Source organism: Amblyomma maculatum, unplaced genomic scaffold (genome assembly GCF_055883805.1).
Source record: "Amblyomma maculatum isolate TAMU_Amacu unplaced genomic scaffold, ASM5588380v1 scaffold_13, whole genome shotgun sequence".
NCBI lineage: Eukaryota > Metazoa > Arthropoda > Arachnida > Ixodida > Ixodidae > Amblyomma > Amblyomma maculatum.
The window spans coordinates 14,403,562-14,421,053 of NW_028146738.1; the positions used below are offsets into that span (position 1 = coordinate 14,403,562).

At 47.4% G+C, this 17,492-nt stretch overlaps 1 protein-coding gene across 3 annotated transcripts in view; it reads left to right on the forward strand.

Annotated features, from left to right (window-relative positions):
* Positions 1–17,492, forward strand: part of LOC146172262 (far upstream element-binding protein 1-like) — a 54,947-nt gene that overhangs the window by 23,428 nt on the left and 14,027 nt on the right. For 2 of the 3 annotated variants that reach the window (XM_084585833.1, XM_084585831.1), the window contains 6 exons: positions 4,024–4,350; positions 6,413–6,463; positions 8,532–8,718; positions 9,031–9,188; positions 14,757–14,821; positions 17,364–17,461. In XM_084585833.1, coding sequence (XP_084441959.1) covers positions 4,024–4,350; positions 6,413–6,463; positions 8,532–8,718; positions 9,031–9,188; positions 14,757–14,821; positions 17,364–17,461 — 886 coding nt within the window. The remainder of the gene's footprint in view (positions 1–4,023; positions 4,351–6,412; positions 6,464–8,531; positions 8,719–9,030; positions 9,189–14,756; positions 14,822–17,363; positions 17,462–17,492) is intronic. The other variant, XM_084585832.1, reaches the window with a different exon arrangement.

Below are 17,492 nucleotides of genomic sequence, written 5' to 3' on the forward strand. Positions count from 1 at the left end.
GAAAAAAATGTAAATTCTCTCAGCAAAAGAGGAGAATATTGGTGACCTAACTCACTTGTGACTAGGATAGTAAACCCAGAGCATGTGCTGTGTATGCTTCTGTAAAGGCTGCCTTTTCTTTTGTGATAGCACGTGTGCGATGCTTATGTGGGACTGGCACTTTTATGTTAATATTTCACGGATTACAGGTCTTTAACTCTTTCGGGACCGCGCCATAGGCCATCGTGTAAAAATGCATGATCAAATCGCGCGCGCTCTCAAGCTCAAATATCCGCTCATTGGAACACGTGTCGCCATCTAGTGAATAGTCTAGTATCTAAACTTTCGGTTTTGGTGTAGTTTGCCTTTTTCACGGCAGGCGGCGACGCGGGAGAGATTTTAATCTTTGGCGCGGCGGCGGCGCAGATTGAGAACCATGGCGTCAACCTCGCGTCAGGCCGCGCAAAGAAAAAAGCGTCAGTCGCGCGATTCAGCCGCTTCTACTGCGGATTTCTTTGAGGAAGTTAGAAAAGAGGCATTGTATCACATTTTGTATATTCTGAAATATTTTTATTACTCTTTTTTATTTCCGTATTCAAGAATTTCCTTCTTTTTTTGTTTTTTTAAGAAGAAAAGTTATATTTTGAGATTTTTTTGTGATATCATGTATATTTTTAAGGCATCTCAATTTTTTTCTCGTGAAAGTGCGTTCATTTAGCTGCATAACAATATATGTTACAACAAGCTAGCAGAAAATGTCATTGAATAAAAAAATATTTTCCAAGTTGTATCACAATTGCCTTCTTTTCGGGCGGTCCCGAAAGAGTTTATATATATTTTTTTAAGTTACAGTTACAAAATATTCAGAGAACATGCTTTTGTGTAGATTATAAATTTTTCATTTAATTTTATTTAGAATAAATGCTTAAACCCTTATGCAATACGTTATATTTTGTATCTGCAGAATATCATCCTTTTTTTTCATCAACAAACGCCACACGAACACATCATACAGTAATTTCTGGCTCATAACCTTTCACCTCAACATGAGGCATATAAACTTCTCTGTCTCCAGTGGCCACGTCAAGTCCTTCTAGCTTGGCTTTGTGGTGGGGAGGACAATTTCACTTGTTACAACTTTCGTGTCAGGAGAAATCACTCACGGATTTTAGCAAGTTCTTGGAAAGCTCATCACAAAAAGATGCACAAGTTTTGCATATGTGCTCAAGGAATACTTGGAATTAACATACAGTAAAAGCTCGTTAATTCAAATTCCACGGGGCCGCCAGGCCAGTTCGAATTAGCCAAAATTCGAACTAATGAAAGTGAGCAAAAATGAAGGCGTTTGATGCCCGGAGGGCACGAAAAACATTTATTTAGCAAAAAAGTCTGTTATCATCTTCTGCTTCTTCTCTCTGAGGGCTACCGTACTCACTCGGTCTTCTAGCATGCGAATGCGACGCAGGGAGTCTTCTTCCCCCTCTTCAAAGCTGAAGAAAAGGCGCGCGACATTCAGCGCTCCCATAACTTCTGCCGCGGATGGACGCACGGGCTCTTGCTCCTCGTCTTCTGCCTCTTCTGGGACAGACTGCTCCCCAACAATTTCAGCGACAATGTCCTCATCACTTAGGGCACCGCACACTGCTGCATCGCTGTCTACTCCAAATTAATCATCAAAACTGACGTCCTGCAGCACAGCACGCACAGCCGCAGGCAGAGGCTCCGGACTCCCATCGTCGCCACTTTCTTTCATGCTTCCGGCAGCAAAGCCACAGTGGTGGAAGCAGTTTGCAATTGTGGACGGCGTGACCTGCTCCCATGCACGCACCAGCATGTGCATTGCTGTGAGCAATGTGATGGTGCTGGTCTTCTGGTTTCCAGTGCACAAAGTCATGCGCTCGATCATGTGGCGCCTATAGAAACATTTGATGTTTCTGATCACCCCCTGATCCATCGGCTGCAAGGCCGCAGTCGTGTTGGCGGGCAAAACGACGAGCCTTGTGGCTTTCAGCTCGGCGTCGGTCGACTTTGTGTGCCGAGCAGTTATCCACAATGAGAACTTGACGCTTCCCTAGCTCCATCCTGCGATCGAATTTCAAGAGCCATTTTTTAAACAATTCGCCCGTCATCCACGCCTTGCTGTTGGCGGAGTATTCCGTCGGCAGCGTCCTAATGTTCTTGAAACATCTAGGCTTATGTGCCTTGCCGACAACAAAAAGAGGGACCTTCTCCGTCCCGGTCATATTAGCGGCGACCAGAACAGTAATCCGCTCTTTGCTTCGCTTGCCGCCAGCGCAGCTGTCCCCTTTAAATGTTACTGTTCTGTCGGGCTGGAGCTTATAAAACAAAGCCGTCTCATCAGCATTGAATATATCATGTGCCGAGTAGCTTCCTAAGTACTGCTGCAGAGCACCGCTTCGCCACGTGGCACAAGTTTCTGCATCCACTTCTTTGGCTTCTCCAGACAACACCCGGAAGACAAGATTATGTCTGTCTCTAAAGCGGTGAAACCATGCTTCGGAGGCGACAAAATCTTCCACATTCAAGCGCAGGGCGAAATCGGCCGCCTTCGCCATGATAATTGGGCCGCTCAGTGGAATGTCAGCGCTTCTCATTTCTTTCACCCACGTGATCACAGCGGTCTCAATTTCCGGATACTTGGCTAACCGAAGCCTTTTTCTGTTGCTGGCGAAATCTTCGGCTTCATAGGCATCCTCGATGGCCTTCCTATTTCGGATGTACGTCGACAACGTGCTTGGTGGAATCCCGTGCTTTTTCGCGATTTCCACTTTGCTGGCCTTCCGTTCATCCACCTCGCGTAAAATAGCCACCTTCTCCTTCACCGTCTTGGCACAGTATTTCCCACGTGAACACATCTCGCGGACACAAGCTCACAACAAGCGGCGTGCAAAACGAGGGCTCACGAAATGCAACGCGAAACCGTGGTCGATAACACTAAAACGTCGTTCCTCGAAGGAGTCGCGGCAGGAAAGACTGTTTAGTACTTGTTCCAGCACCCTAGCGGCGCCCCAATGGTTGTGCCATCTATCGTTCTGCCGTGAAAGCTTCCAACGATGGTTTTTAACAGCGCCGCTTGGCGGCGCGCAGTTCGAATTATGGGTGGCGGCGCCAATTTTTGAGTGAATTAACGAGCTGTTACGCGCATAGACTTCTATGCACTGCGGACCGGACCACGATGACTATTTCGAATTATCCAAAATTTCGAATTAACGAGTTGTGAATTAACGAGCTTTCACTGTATTTAGAATCAACACAAAACCACAAGACCTCTGCAGATATCAAAATTCTAAGTACAGTAACAATTGCTTTGAGTAAAAAAAGGTTGGTTCTAAAGTCCCCTCCCCTCCCAACCTGCATCGTGTCATAACTAGGAGTGTTTGAATATTTGAAATTTTGAACGTGAACGGAATTATGTTTGAAACTGCAAATCAAATTCTTACTTGGGTTTAATTTCAAATGCTGACATGCATCGTGCAGGTGTTCATCAAAAATCAGTAATGCAAACAGTTTTGGACAGGTTTTTTTTTGGCCCTATTGATAATTTGAACATTTTTGTCAAATTTTGTGTGCTATTTTTTAATTCTACGTTTCTTTTTCACTGATTGGATATCGGACATTGTAAAGCATTTTTTTGCCCATACTTTGTTATTCGATTCATATTTGAAAATTACAGTATTTGCACACTGCTAGTCATTACTGAACGGGGACAGACATTGTGTGAATGTACACAGCATTTCGATTTAGGGCGCAAAGTGTGCATATTTTCTTGAATTCTTTGAATATAGCAGTGACTTCAGTGCGGGAAATTTTTTGTTCTCATGCTCCTAAAAGTGCAGTCTATAGCTGCACTGTACTAGGGTGGTTTGTAGTGGTTTGCAGTTGGCCAATAGTGGGCACTGTAGCTTGCTTGCAGTTATGACATTAGGTGTGAGAGTTGTGGATTAGCTCTGCGTTGTAAGAATGTCACCTGATGAAAAGGTTGTGTACATCTCTCACTCCCCTTTTGGGCACTTACTTTTTCAGAATGTGCGAAGGGGCTTTGGTGGTGGCGGCCCGGGTGGACCTGGAGGTGGCGAATACGGTGGACCTCCGGGTGGTGGTGGTGGTGGTCCTGGAGGTGGTCCTGGTGGTGCCTCTCAGGAGGTGCTGGTGCCGAAGCAGGCTGTGGGCGTGGTGATCGGCAAGCAGGGGGACATGATAAAACGCATCCAGCAGGAGACGGGGGCGCGTGTCCAGTTCCAGCAGCCTCAGGACGACAATGCCCCCGACCGCGTGTGCCTGCTCACAGGTGGCCCCGACCAGGTGCACCACGCTGCCTCCTTCATCGGGGAGCTAATCCAGAGTGTGCTGGTGAGTGAGGCACTTCCTTGGCTTTTTTTTTGCACTTCTTGCTCGCAGCTGTGCATTTGTAGTTTTTTTTTTTGCGCCATTAATGGCTTGGGAAATCGCCTCTGTACTCTGAAAAAGTGCGTTAAAAAATTTTAATTTTGCCACTTTGGCCCACGCAGCACGTTGTGTCGCCGGTACTGAAATGTGACATGGCTGTGAACTTGTCGCAGTGCGCACCTGGGCCTATATTCAGAGTTAGTGTCATTATTGCAAGTCGCTATCTCCCCGACCTCGAGTCATCTGATGGGCGGAAACGCCGGAACCGGACGTGGTAGCGACATCATGTTCCCGCATTTCCACCAGTCGGATAACTGAATGATGGGGAGGTAGCGTCGTAGCGACACTTTTGATAACACGAACTCTGAATATGCGGTGCAAGGTCGAGGCAGATTTGTTTGCCTGGGATGTTCGCTAAGGCTGAGAGACCAAAGAGGAACTCTGGGGCAGTGAGCAGAGGCAAGCGCGCCCTTATTAGCACCCCTTATCACTTCCCTATCCCGCTGGGGTGGTGCAGTGGTTACGGCGCTCGACTACAGTTCCCAAGGACGCGGGATTGAATCCTGGCCTCGGCGGCAGCTTTTCGATGGTGGCAAAAAGCAAAGTGCCCGTGCGCTGTGCGATGTCAGTGCACGTTAAAGAACCCCAGGTGGTCGAAATTTCCGGTGCCCTCCACTATGGAGTCTTTCATAGCCTGAGTCGCTTTGGGACGTTAAACCCCATAAACCAACTTCCCACCTTCTCTCCCAGTGTGGACCCAGCTGCTCTCTTAAAAAAGGAGTGTTGGAAAGTTATGTGCAACTTTTTTTTGCCGAGAAAAACATGGCACGTTGCGAAGCGTAGCATGTCTTGCAGTTTATGCGGCTGCAATTCCTCTGCCAGAAAAAAGAAAGCTGCGCCCTCCTGAGCACTCAAAGGTGACCGGCCAGCAGGGGAGGTGTGTAACTATCCTTCTGCGATGCGTGTGGCACCATTAGCTGCCTATCTCTGCGCTGTGATGCTGCATCAGTTGAATATGAATCCCTGCAGTGTTTGAGCCCCTAGTTGATGCTCTTTTCACATGCCTTTAGTCTGAGTGAAGCAGTGCGCGCAAGATGTGATTGTCGGATCTCTGCACCACCACAGGCGCATTTTGTTTTTTACATATTATAGGCTTCCCCTTGAGGTAGAGAAATCTAGTGTGAGGCCCTACTATAGGAATTCTCTTGGCAGTACACAAATTTGTGTGGTGAGGCTGGGCTCAGTTCCTTGTGATGTAATAAATGCATTGATGTTTAGCCTTGGTACTATTTGAAGTTCCCATATTTTAGCGCGTCTCATTTGGATCATTGTGCATAATTTGCAGTAGAACCTCAGTGATACCAAAATGATGGGGTCACGAAAAAAATTGGTTGTGGTTTAGCTCTGGTTAAATAGAGCTGAATTGTGTTTAGCAACACTTTGGTCTCTCGTTTCATATGGGACTGTTATGTCAGAATCGGCCTGCCAGGACCCTGGCATTCATGTTGCCCCTATAAGCCACTAAGGCACGTTCATACGGCTTGGTTAAAGCGGCGCTTTATATGTGGGCTGGTAGGAACTGCCAACTTGAGTCTCTCCTTTTGCATGCGATGGTTATGTCAGAATCAGCCTGCTGAAACCTAACGCAATAAAAATTTGTGTCATCAAAATGAACAAACATCAGCATGCAGAAGCATGGAAAAGGCGTTTGCACGGGCCTGTTTACGGCTGAGATGTACTTACGGCCTCTTGGCCACAGCTCGTGGCACACAGCACAGGAGACTACCGCTTTGTCGGTGATCTGCTGGCTCAAACTTCTCGCGATGTGCTTAGCATTACAGGAGGTTGCACTGCAGCTGGAGGAGCTTTTCGAATTTCTGTCATCCTGAAATCCACGTCTGTGGGATTCTAGTGTAGTACTAGTAGGTTGTGAAGGGTGCAGTGCGGTGCAAATACGGTGGCGGTGTCCTCTCCTAATTGTGTGCCTCTGCCTCTGTGTGTGTGTTGTCATTTCTGCCTGCCACAGAACCGCAGCGGATTTGCTCCGCACAGACAATTTGGATTTCCGCCACCTTTCGTGAGTGTTGAGCATTTCTCGCTGTGGGCATTCTCTTTCTCTCAGCCTTACTGTTTGGGGTGGGGAAGGAGGGGGCTTGGTGAAGGGTGCACTATGAGAGGAGTTGGAGCACTTCAGAAGAGATGGCAAAAGCTGAATGTGTAACAAAGGGTTGTCCCTGTAAACTAGGGTCCACAGTATAACTTCTGACAAAGTAAGTTGGCAAGTGTGGCCACCGTATTTGCACTGCCTTAGTGCTGCAGCCTCATTGGTTAATTTAAGGGCCCCATTGTCCCTTGCTTTGTTCACTGGTGTGAATGAAATATGTTCTCTCTGGGTAACTGTTATTTGCTAATTCTCTTATGCTTTCCCATTAGCAAACTTCCCCCTCTGTAACATCCCTCACTGCTGCCTCCCCTAACATACCTTTAGAGCTGCATTCAGTGTTGCTGATGATTGGCACATGATTTTCTGTGCTTTCCTCGTTTCATCTCTCTTGCACACTGCATGTGGGGCCTGATGGTGTTTGTCAGTGGATGAGAGGAGTAAGGGTAGGGGGCGAGTGGCCTCCTCCTGTGGCATGCCTTGCTGAGATGTACATGGTACATTTTCTTGCTGATTTGTCACGGTGTCTGGGTTTGGGTAAATGTTGTATGTTTTGGAGGGTGGTAATGCTGTAACACATTGCTGGTGTCATTGCTTGGCTTCATAAGCGGTTATGAATTTTGCATTTCGTGGATTTTTGCATCGCAGATTGGCTGCGTGATTTACAGGGCTTTCATGTAGCTACATTTTACTGCTTCATTCTGCCTATGCATGATGCGTGCCATAGGACTGCGTGTTCAGCACTTGCTCTGCACTTTTTGTGGTAGCTTTGAAACAGTGATATCGAAGGTCTTCTTGTCTTGGCTGTGGATGGCATTTGACATTAGAGGTTATGATAACATTGAATTTTCAAATAGACCTTGCTTGTGATACAACTAGTTAAACCTCGATGTAACAAATTTCAATTCCACAAAGCAAGTGGATTGTGTAAGGGTTGGTGCACCTGTGTCCGAGACAGCCTCACTTGGCCCTCTGATGAACAGATAATGTGCATGTTTAGGGTGGAAAAGCAGCAGTGTTGCAGCATGGGCCCAGTTTCGTTCAATCTGCTCTGACTGTTGCTGACGTGGAGAGAGCGAAAGGGGCCACCAGTCGCTGCCAGGACTGCCTCTTTCCCGCTATGCCGTGGTTGGCTACTCACACTTCAAAAGGCTGTGAAACCAAAAACTTTAGAAAAACTTTATGGGATGTCCACTTTCATCACGGGGAGTAGGGGACGGGACTGGATACACCAACTACTGCAAAAGGAAAAAAAAAAAAAAACTGCTTAGAGCACACCACTTCGGGGTGCTATGCCATGGGCTGCACATGTGTGCTCGCTAATACATGGAGACATGAAAACATTAGCGATTGACTTCGAGAGCTGAACGGCTGATGGGAACTGCAGCATGGGCACTTAGCTGGCAAGGGCGTTTTTTTTTTTTTTTTTCCCGGACTTAACCACACAGATGGTTTTCCCTCCGAATGGCTTGTGAAGTGTTCTGGAGGATTCTTTACATGCCAGGAGGGAAGTGAACTGGATTTTAGAGGCTGTTATATCGAGGTTTAACTGTAGATGTTACTTTAACGTTGCTGTTGAATGCCAGGAGCCTTTGAAGTCTCATTAGTTTTCTACAACTTCTTCAGTCTGTTATTTTATCGGCGAGGGGTGCATTTGCTATGCCTGTGCCAGAATTAAGGTTGCCTGTAAAGAATATACAGTTATGCCTTGGCAGAAGTCTTGTGTCCTAAAGTAGCAGCAGTTAAACATATGGTGAAGCATTGAGAGGGGTGTTGCCTTCAGTCTGTTTATTTCGTTGCGGCTAATTCTAAGTGCCTTTTTAGCTGACTTTGGGAAGTGGGCTAATATAAGTGCAGGAAATGTGAGGATGGCTCTCTAATGGGAAAAGTGTAGTGTGGAGCCTGGGGACTTTACCTGTTGACCACTCGAGTTATCTTCCTGCCCCATCCTGCGATTGACGAGAGTTTTGCAACCCTCGTGTAGGCACGAGACCAGCAGAACATGGGTCGTGGCAGAGGCAGAGGTCGCGGTGGCTTTGATGGAGGATTTGGACCCCCCGGAGGACCTGGCATGGGACGTGGTGGCCGGGGCCGGGGCCCCGGGGGAGATGACGTACACGAAGTCCAGTACACGGTACCTGCCAACAAATGTGGACTTGTCATTGGCAAAGGTGAGTGCACCCATTTTTTAAGGTCCTGTGGAAGGCGTGATGCCTGTTGTGTAGCGTGCACGGTCTCGTACCCCAGGCCAGTATTGTGTTGGCCTTGTGGGCAAGGAATCCCGTGCGACAGCAACTTTCCACTGCAAATGAGAAACGCAACTCTTCCTCTACGGAAGCTGCGATGGTTGTTGCTTTGGACAGGTTCTTTTATGCCTAGCAGTCTCTTTTCCTTAATGGGATTTGGTTGACTGTTGCTGGGGAAGAGTAGCCTTGGCTTGATTGAAAAAGGACTGAGTGACTAAAGAATTCTCGTGTGCCCAGGTGGAGAGGCCATCCGCCAGATCAACCAGCAGTCGTGCGCACATGTGGAGCTGTCGAGGGCACCCCCTCCCAACCCTGTGGAGAAGGTCTTCATCATTCGGGGCAATCCACAGCAGATTGAGCATGCACAGCAGCTCATCAATGAACGGATAGGGGGAGTAAGTGTTGACTTTGCTTGTATTACTAACAGTCGGGACAGTGAAATATGATCAGCTTCGTGTCACTATGACAGGAAATGTACTGTGTCGCTGTTTGCGCTCCCCAAATCATGCTTGCCAAATGTTAGATTCATAGTCTGCTTGTTGTAGAGGGTAGCAGTGTAGAAACGTGATAGATTTAGTGTACTTTTATGCCTCTCAGTCTGGGCAGAATCGGGGTGGTATACTTGAACCTCCTGCATTCAATCCTGATGGAGGCTACAGCAATGCCCTGTGTTAATCCCTGCTCCAGCCTATCTGGTGACAGATTCATGACAGGGGGACATAGATAACTGCTACATGGTGTTGTGCAGTGATTCTTCAACTGTCACTGTGTAGCCATTTCTCTGGTTGCTACCGTAAAGGGGCACTTAAGGGGGGACGAGGGTCTTAAAACTAACTTTTTTAGTTATGGCTAGAATCTCACGAAACTTTGCACACAGATGTGGTTTTCTCTCCTGATTTCAAAAATGTAATTATAATTGAGCTGGTGGTATTAGATCAAAAGTTATCTAACAAAGTCCAGAGCATAATTAGTGAATTTCTTACGCAGCTTTAATGAACTTTCTCGTTGCATTTCGTTGCTTTTAATTACATAGATTGATAGCCAAAGTCTTCCCATACCCGATGACATCCTTCGTTTTCCTCAAAAAGGCATGTCATTCTCACATACTATGGTGAGAGTAAAAGGCTGCATTATTTGAAACGAACTCATTAAGCTAATCTCAAATTGACATTTATCCATTGCCTAAACTAAAAAACTAAAAATGTCATCGGGTACTTCATTTCTCTCTGAAGAAAATGGTACCAAAGTTATTTGTGTGAACTAAAAAGAAGTTATCAAAACCCTGCGTAAGACTGTAGAGATCGACCAAAAATATGAAACTGAGAAAACGGCATTTGAAGTTTGACCACATATTATAACTTGAACAATCAGTAGCCTCACTGTGATATTTCTCACCAAAAATGTCATGCTCTTCCCATTTCCAAAACTGTCTTTGGATTTTGAATATGTCAACTAAAACTGAAACTATCACCATTACCCATGGCCAAGGTAGTGTATGCCATTAGGAAATCAGCAAAATTTTTTGACGTGCAATATTATTTTAATGGCAATTTGAAAAAATCTCGATAGAGTGATGTAAGTATTGGATCACCCCCTGATCTTTTCAATATGACTGCAGTGGTGCTAAATTTGTCATTGTCACTCGGCGACAATGTAGAGAAAAAGCACAGTAAGGCTGAGTGCAGTGTCCAGAAACAGCACTGAGAAAAACGTATTTGCATTTTGAGACAACCTTTAACTTTTGCTACACTGCAGCTATGGTAATATAAATGGAATCGTTGTGAGGCTTTGTTCTTTATGAGGAAGGCTATATACTAAACATATAACAGTACCCTCCCCCAATACTGGTAAAAGCTTGCCACAACGTCTAAATATACCGCCACTAGAACCAGCGGGAGAAGCTTTATTTACAACTTCATATGCCTGTGGCAGTGCCCTTCAAGGCAAACAGATACTCAAAATTACGATAAAACGGTCTTGCAATATTAATAAACCTGCACAAAGTTTAAGGCTAAAGCACAGCGGCATACTGGAATGACCTAATAAATTGGCTAATGTTGCAGAATGAAACTTTGCTACATTGCTGTACAGCGCATGCAGGGCCGCACGCGGAGTCCCTTGCTGGAGCTAAAGCTCGAACTTTCACACCCCTTGAGCGCAGCGACGCAATTACTTAGACAATCTGGGGGGAAAAAAGAAAGAAAAAAAGAAAAAAAAAAAACCGTCCGCGGAAAATGAACGCGGGCAACGGCGCGATGTCAGGCTCGCCTGTCGTCTGAAGCGACGCGATAAAAAAGCAACGAATTGGTAGCGTCGGTGAGGACCATGAGTATCAGCTGAACAGTTAAATCTATCGATGCTATCTTTGATGCCTCTGAACCGCTCGCAAACGATTATATGCCGCCGGATGTGCTGCAGCTAGGTCGAGAACACGCCGCGCGACCCTGGCAGCGCGCCGCCGCACTCGTTCTTCGACGTGCACTCGCTAGGCGCTTCCGTTTTCAATACACTCCTGATACGGCTACGTTTAACGAGCTACGTCTAAAGACCAGCACCGGCTGCGGGAACGACTGATAACGATCGCTAAAGCGCATCATAAATGAGCGAAGACACAGCCGCGACGAAGAACGTTAAAAACAAACAAAAAAATTGGCGTCAGTCGCGCTGGCCAATGGGAAGCGCGAGACGAGGGGCTCGCTTCGCGAGCGCGCACTCCAGCCAATCAGCGGACCGGAAACGGATTTCGGAAAACCCGCGACGGTGGTCGTTCTGTTTGAGCGACGTCATTTGGAGATGTCGCAAAATGCGCACAAAGAAACAAGCTTCAAAACAAGTCCAAGATGGCGGCGGCCAGCCGGCTGCTTCACCCGCGGCGCGCGCGGGAAGTTCGGACAATTTTCACCCCTTTTTTGGTCATTTCGAGGCTCCCGTGGCGTTTTAAAAGTCGATTTAACCGTATTTCCCGATCGAATTCAGTGTTGATATTTTGAAGGCTAGTGCTCAAAGGTACAGACATTCTGAAAATGCATTTTTCTCAAAATCAATTTTTCGCCCATTTTTTACCAGTTTAAGACCCGCGTCCCCCCTTGACGCGGGCTTTGAAAGTCGAAAAATCGCGAAAAAGTCGGCTTTTCAAAAAGTACATATCTCGGCTGTATATGTTATAAACTACCTTTCCTATAATTATAAACGCCTAATTCATCGTGGAACTGCTTTAAATTAAATATACAACTGGGCGCGGCAGCCCCAGAGTCGCGAGCGAACGGCAAAAGTACCCAAATTTCGCGCGCGCGCCATTTCTCTGCCGCTGAACCGATCGCCGCCATCTTGGTCTTGTTTTGTTTGTGAATGCTTGCCCTTTTCCATATTGCCTTCGCCGGCGGCGTCCGCGGCATAGCAGAAGCGTGGCTCGCTTGTGATTGGGGGCCTCACAGGGATTGTTGAGCTTCCCGCGTCTCGAATTCAGGCTGTGATTGGACAAAGCGCGCGCTCCGTGAGAACCGTGAGAACATCTGTGCGACTAGCCGATCGGCTACAGCGAACGCCTTGGTGCCGCGGACCACTTTCTACATGCTGAGATCCGTCGATCCTGAGCTCTGCAAGCCGCAATAATCGGCATTCCCGATTCCCCCGCGGCATTTCGCCCTAGCATGGTGGGCGGCGCAGACGCAGCAAGCGGTTTCCCGGTTTATCTATCGCGGCATCTCGCCAGAGGAACGAGGAGAGGCCCAAACGCGACAAGCGACTTCCCGGGTTATCTTCCGCGGCATAAGCGCCGTAACGAAAAAAAAAAAAAGCTAGCCAAGTCTGCACTGAATGCGTGTCGCACCTCGAGGCATCGTGAGCGACCACGCAACGTTTAACACGTTGCACGAAACCATTCAGAGGGCACGACGAGAGATCGTAAATCCGGCGATCGCAAAAATGGCGAAGCCAACAACGACAGCAAAGAGCCGTAGCAGACGACGCGGGGAGGCGGAGACCGACGCGTCAGCGGCCGCAGCAGCCAATAGTAGTCGGCCGATCCCCCGCGTTCTCGCGGAGCGCGCGCTTTGCCCAATCACAGCCTTGAATTCGAGCGCGGGAAACTTGAAAGCCGCCACGAGGCTCTCAATTGGTAGCAAGCCACGCCTCGACCGCTCCGCCGCCGCCGCCGCCGAGGGTGGCAGAAGAAAGCGCAAGAATTCACAAACAAAACAAGACCAAGATGGCGGCGCTCAGTTCGGCGGAAGAGGAATGGTGCGCGCGCGAAGTTTGGGAATTTTCGGCGCTTGCTCGCTGCTCCGCGGCTCCTGCCGCTTGTTAAATAATTAGTTTCGAGTATTTCTATGGCGAGTTGGACATTGATAATTACAGAAATGATAGTTTATAAGACATACTACCGGAATATATAATCTTCCAAAAATCGACTTTTTCGTGATTTTCCGGTTTTCAAAGGTCGCGTCCCCCCTTAAACTTCAAGGGCCATTTTCTCAGAACGTATTTTTTTCATGGTATGGTTGCTTATTCCCACAATATTTCTGGAACCGCTAATCTGATTCCCACCTGGTTTTTTTTATTGTGTGCCTTAATAAATTTCCGAGGGCAAGACAAGCTCATTTTTTCAAATTATTGAGTCTGGAATTTATAATAAACAATCAAAATTAGGCTAATGCAAGTCCAATTAGTGGCACTAACTTCAATGCACTGCTAAAAGTTTTTGGCAGGGAAATTAAAAAAAAAACAGAGCTCTGTCTTGCCCTGTGGTACCTATTCAGGAACCTTCATAATGAATTTCATAGTGCCAACACATTTTGCAGGTTCACCAGGCATGGAACAAGGAACCCATGTGAACCATTCTGATATACTTCTCTAATTTGATTACCAATGTGCGCAGCTCCATGAAACTTTGCAGTTATTCAAATGGCTGTGCCATGAGTCTACCCTGAAAATTTCATTCAATTATCTCAAGAAACAACAAAGTTGGTATTCAAAGGTAGCCTCCCCCCTTAAGAGAGTTTCTCTTTTATTTTGTGCTCTGGGCTCCCATGAATAAATAGCTTCCTTTGCAGACAGTGTAGTTGTAAATTAAAGCCACATCAATAAAAGTACACCTGCACTCTTTGCTTTCACGAGACTCAATCTCATCACTCTGCTGTGGCCAGTGAAAATCCTCCAATTTGTAGTCACCCAGAGTAATTGTTATTTGTGTTCTTTGGTATAATGGGAATAATATTTTGGTAGAACAGCTACATATTTGGGGTTGAGAAAGCGTTTCACCGGAACGACAAGGTTGATACAAGTGAACTGTGTTCATCATACCACTCCATGTATCCTGGAGTGGCAAGCCGCCACGCAATTGCCTGGATTGAATTCTGCGCATTCTATAATCCCTTGCTCTGAGCGCTTCCCTAGCTCCGCCATACAGAGCAACAATTTGAAGTTTATAAGAACGCTGGGAATGTGCAGATTGAATTCCCGCAATTAAGGCATGGCCCAAATTCTCTAGTGTCCCTGTAATGACAAAAAAAGGGATGATCTGTGTATTCCCAACGTACCTCGAGGAAATAGATTGATGCCGCTTGTCGATTGCATGTGCTTTAACCAGGGACCAACATTTGATTTTAAACAAAATATGGTTGGGAAGCATTTGCAGTATTAATACAGTGTCAGCTGTGTTCTAGTGACTGCAGCTGCCGTCAGTTTGAATTGCTTGTCGTATCGAGTTGCACTGTCTTTGGGCTGAGGCTTTCTGTTGCACTGAAGATGTTCGGCACCGGCACGTCTTGAAGTGATCAGGACGAGATGCGGCCACGATGAAATGTGCAAATTGTGGGTGTTCAAATTGCTCAACGCATTATGGCTTCAGTTTGTTTGTGGTGCTTCACATCGTTCACATGCTGTCTTTGTAAAGTTGTTGTGTTCGAACATTTGCATCTGTGTTGGATTTTTTTAATTGTGCGTGAATTTTTTCTCCCTTGTAGCCTCCACCTGGAGCAGCAAATGGCCAGGGTCCACCAAATTATCCGACGCAGTATCCACAACCGTAGTGAGTTGTCTTGCTATTTTGTTGCGCGTGCTCGGGTATAGATAGTTGGCTACAATAGTTCGCTGTACACTTGTTCTGGGGCACAGCCACAATCAGTACAGTAGAATCTCGATGATACGATTATGGCTGGTACTAATTTTGGGATGATACGAATTTTAAAAATGCTTTGAACGGACTGCATTGTATAGAATACGTCAAGATTCGGGGTGATACGAAGAGTTTCTGAACCCGCCGCGGTTAATACGAACGTGCAAACCAGTCGCGCATGCGAGCGGGCCGGCGCGGCTGTCCTCAAGAGGGAAACAGACCCCCCCCCCCCCCCCCTACTGCGGCAGCTGCCTCTCCTCTCTAACCCCCCTCACCCCACTAGCCATCCTGCCTCCACCTCCTTTTCGTAGCAAACTGACGAGCACCGTGCCAACGAGCACTAGACAAGGACGGCCAAGGCGAGGCACGTGCCCAGGTCGTGTACGTCACTCATTCGCTGGCAGCTCATTAGTCTATCGAAAAGTTGTCTCGCCAGCTGTTCCCAGGAGGCCTGTGACGCTGGCTACCGCTGCAGTAGTTCTCCGTTCGCCGCTTCTTTCTGTCGTTTGCTGTGACGTGAACTGGTGAACTGTCCAAACGTTAGAAAGACGTAAGCGTTCGCTGCTGCCGAAATGTTGCGGAAGCTTAAAGCTCTTTCTTTTAAGGAAAAGCTTGAAGTGCTGAAGAGGGTTGACGAAAACCCTAAGAAGAAGCGTGTCGACTTAGCAAAAGAGCTAGGGTTGGCACCGTCGACGCTCTGCACCATTGTTGGGCAGCGAGATGTCATCTTGAAGAATGTGCAGCACTTCGGTGCGAACGTGAAGCAGGCTAAAACAGCGACCCATGTCAAGCTGGAAGAGGTTCTGCTGACTTGGTTCCGCGAAGTGACAGCGGCCGGCGTCAACGTGGACGGCAAGGTGCTACGTGAAAAAGCCGACACCGTCGTGCTTTCGCTTGGAATAGAAAATTTCCAAGCGTCTGGGGTATGGCTGCACCGGTTTAAGGAGTGGCACGGACTTGTCTGCCAGGTCGTCTCAGGTGAAGGCAAGAAAGTGGACCAGTCAGCTGTAGATAAGTGGCTGAACACGCTGCCGGCTCTGATTTCGAAGTACGCGCCACGCGACATATTTAATGCCGACGAGGCGGGCCTCTTTTTCAACCTTCGACCGGAAAGAAGTTTGAGGCGGGCCTCTTTTTTAACCTTCGACCGGAAAGAAGTTTGTGCGTAAAAGGCCAGGCATGCCAGGGTGGCCAGAAAATCAAGGAGAGAGTAACAGTACTCTTTTGCTGCAACTCGGATGGATCCGAGAAACTCCAGCTTACCGTCATCGGTAAGTCGAAGAAACAGGTGTTTCCGATTGGCGGAGTGTTTGCCTGTCTTTTACAAAAGTAACCGAAGGGCGTGGATGACGAGATTTTTTCCGCGAGTTCTTGACAAGCCTTGATCGGAAAATGGCGCCAAGAAACTGGAAAATTTTGCTTTTCGTGGACCAGTGCTCTGCCCACCCAAAGGAAATGACATTCAATAACGTGAAAGTCAGGTTCCTGCCGGCGGACACTACCAGCCATCTTCAGCCACTGGATGCTGAGATAATTAGAGATGTGAAGCATCATTTCAAAGGACTTTTAGTGAGGCGTCTGCTGGCGAAAATTGACCGTAGCTTCGAGTACTACCGGTTGGCATCTGCTGGGATTGTTTCTCTCGGTGCGAAAAAACTGTAATAGGTCGTCAGCAGTCATTGATCACTCATAGACTAAGAAGCAAACTTGCGTATCAGTCTCTTGAATGCGTTGCACTTTCTAGCCATGTCGTGGGATAGTGTAACTTCAGACACAGTCTCGAACTGTTTAATAAGAAAGTCCGGATTTGCCATCGGATTTGATGCGGCTTCGGCAGGAGATTGTCAAGAGCCAGATGAAGACCTCACAATTGATGGCTGGGACAATCTGGAAACTGAAGCTTCGGCTCTGGACTTCGTTACCACAGGCGACAATGTCGCGACCTGTGGGCTGTGGTCTATTGAATACTTGGTCAACGAAGCGAATGATTGCGAAAGTGAGCCTGCCAGCAATGGTGACGCTGACGAGTGCGATCAGCCGCCGTCAACGGCAGATACTCTTCACGCTTTGGACGTTCTGTGCCGCACCGTAAGTGCCGGCAGTGTGAGCGACGAAACCGCGGCATGGTTTTATGGAGCTTGTCTGCGACATCAACAGCAAAAAAGTGCAGACAAGCATTACGGGCTTTTTCGGCCGCAAGTAGTTCGCCATAATAAAGTTTGGTTCATTTTCAGTTCATTCCCATGTGCAAGTTCACTTGTTTTGAATCATACGAATTCGGGATGATACGAATATTTTGCGGGCTCCCGTGGAATTCGTATCACCGAGATTCTACTGTAGTACTGATAGCCTTCCTGGGAAATGGAGTTACCCATTTTTTCATCCTTTTCGTGTTCAGCAAATGTCCGCAGCCTGTGTGTAGTGGGCCTCTGTTCATTGTCTTTTCCCTTTGCAGTCAGCAGCCACCCCCTCCAAACCAACCTTATGCGCCACAGGGCTGGGGCAATGCGTACCAACACTGGCAGAATCAAAGTGCACCTCCCAATGACCCCTGTGAGTACTGCTGTGTTGTTTCTCACGTCAC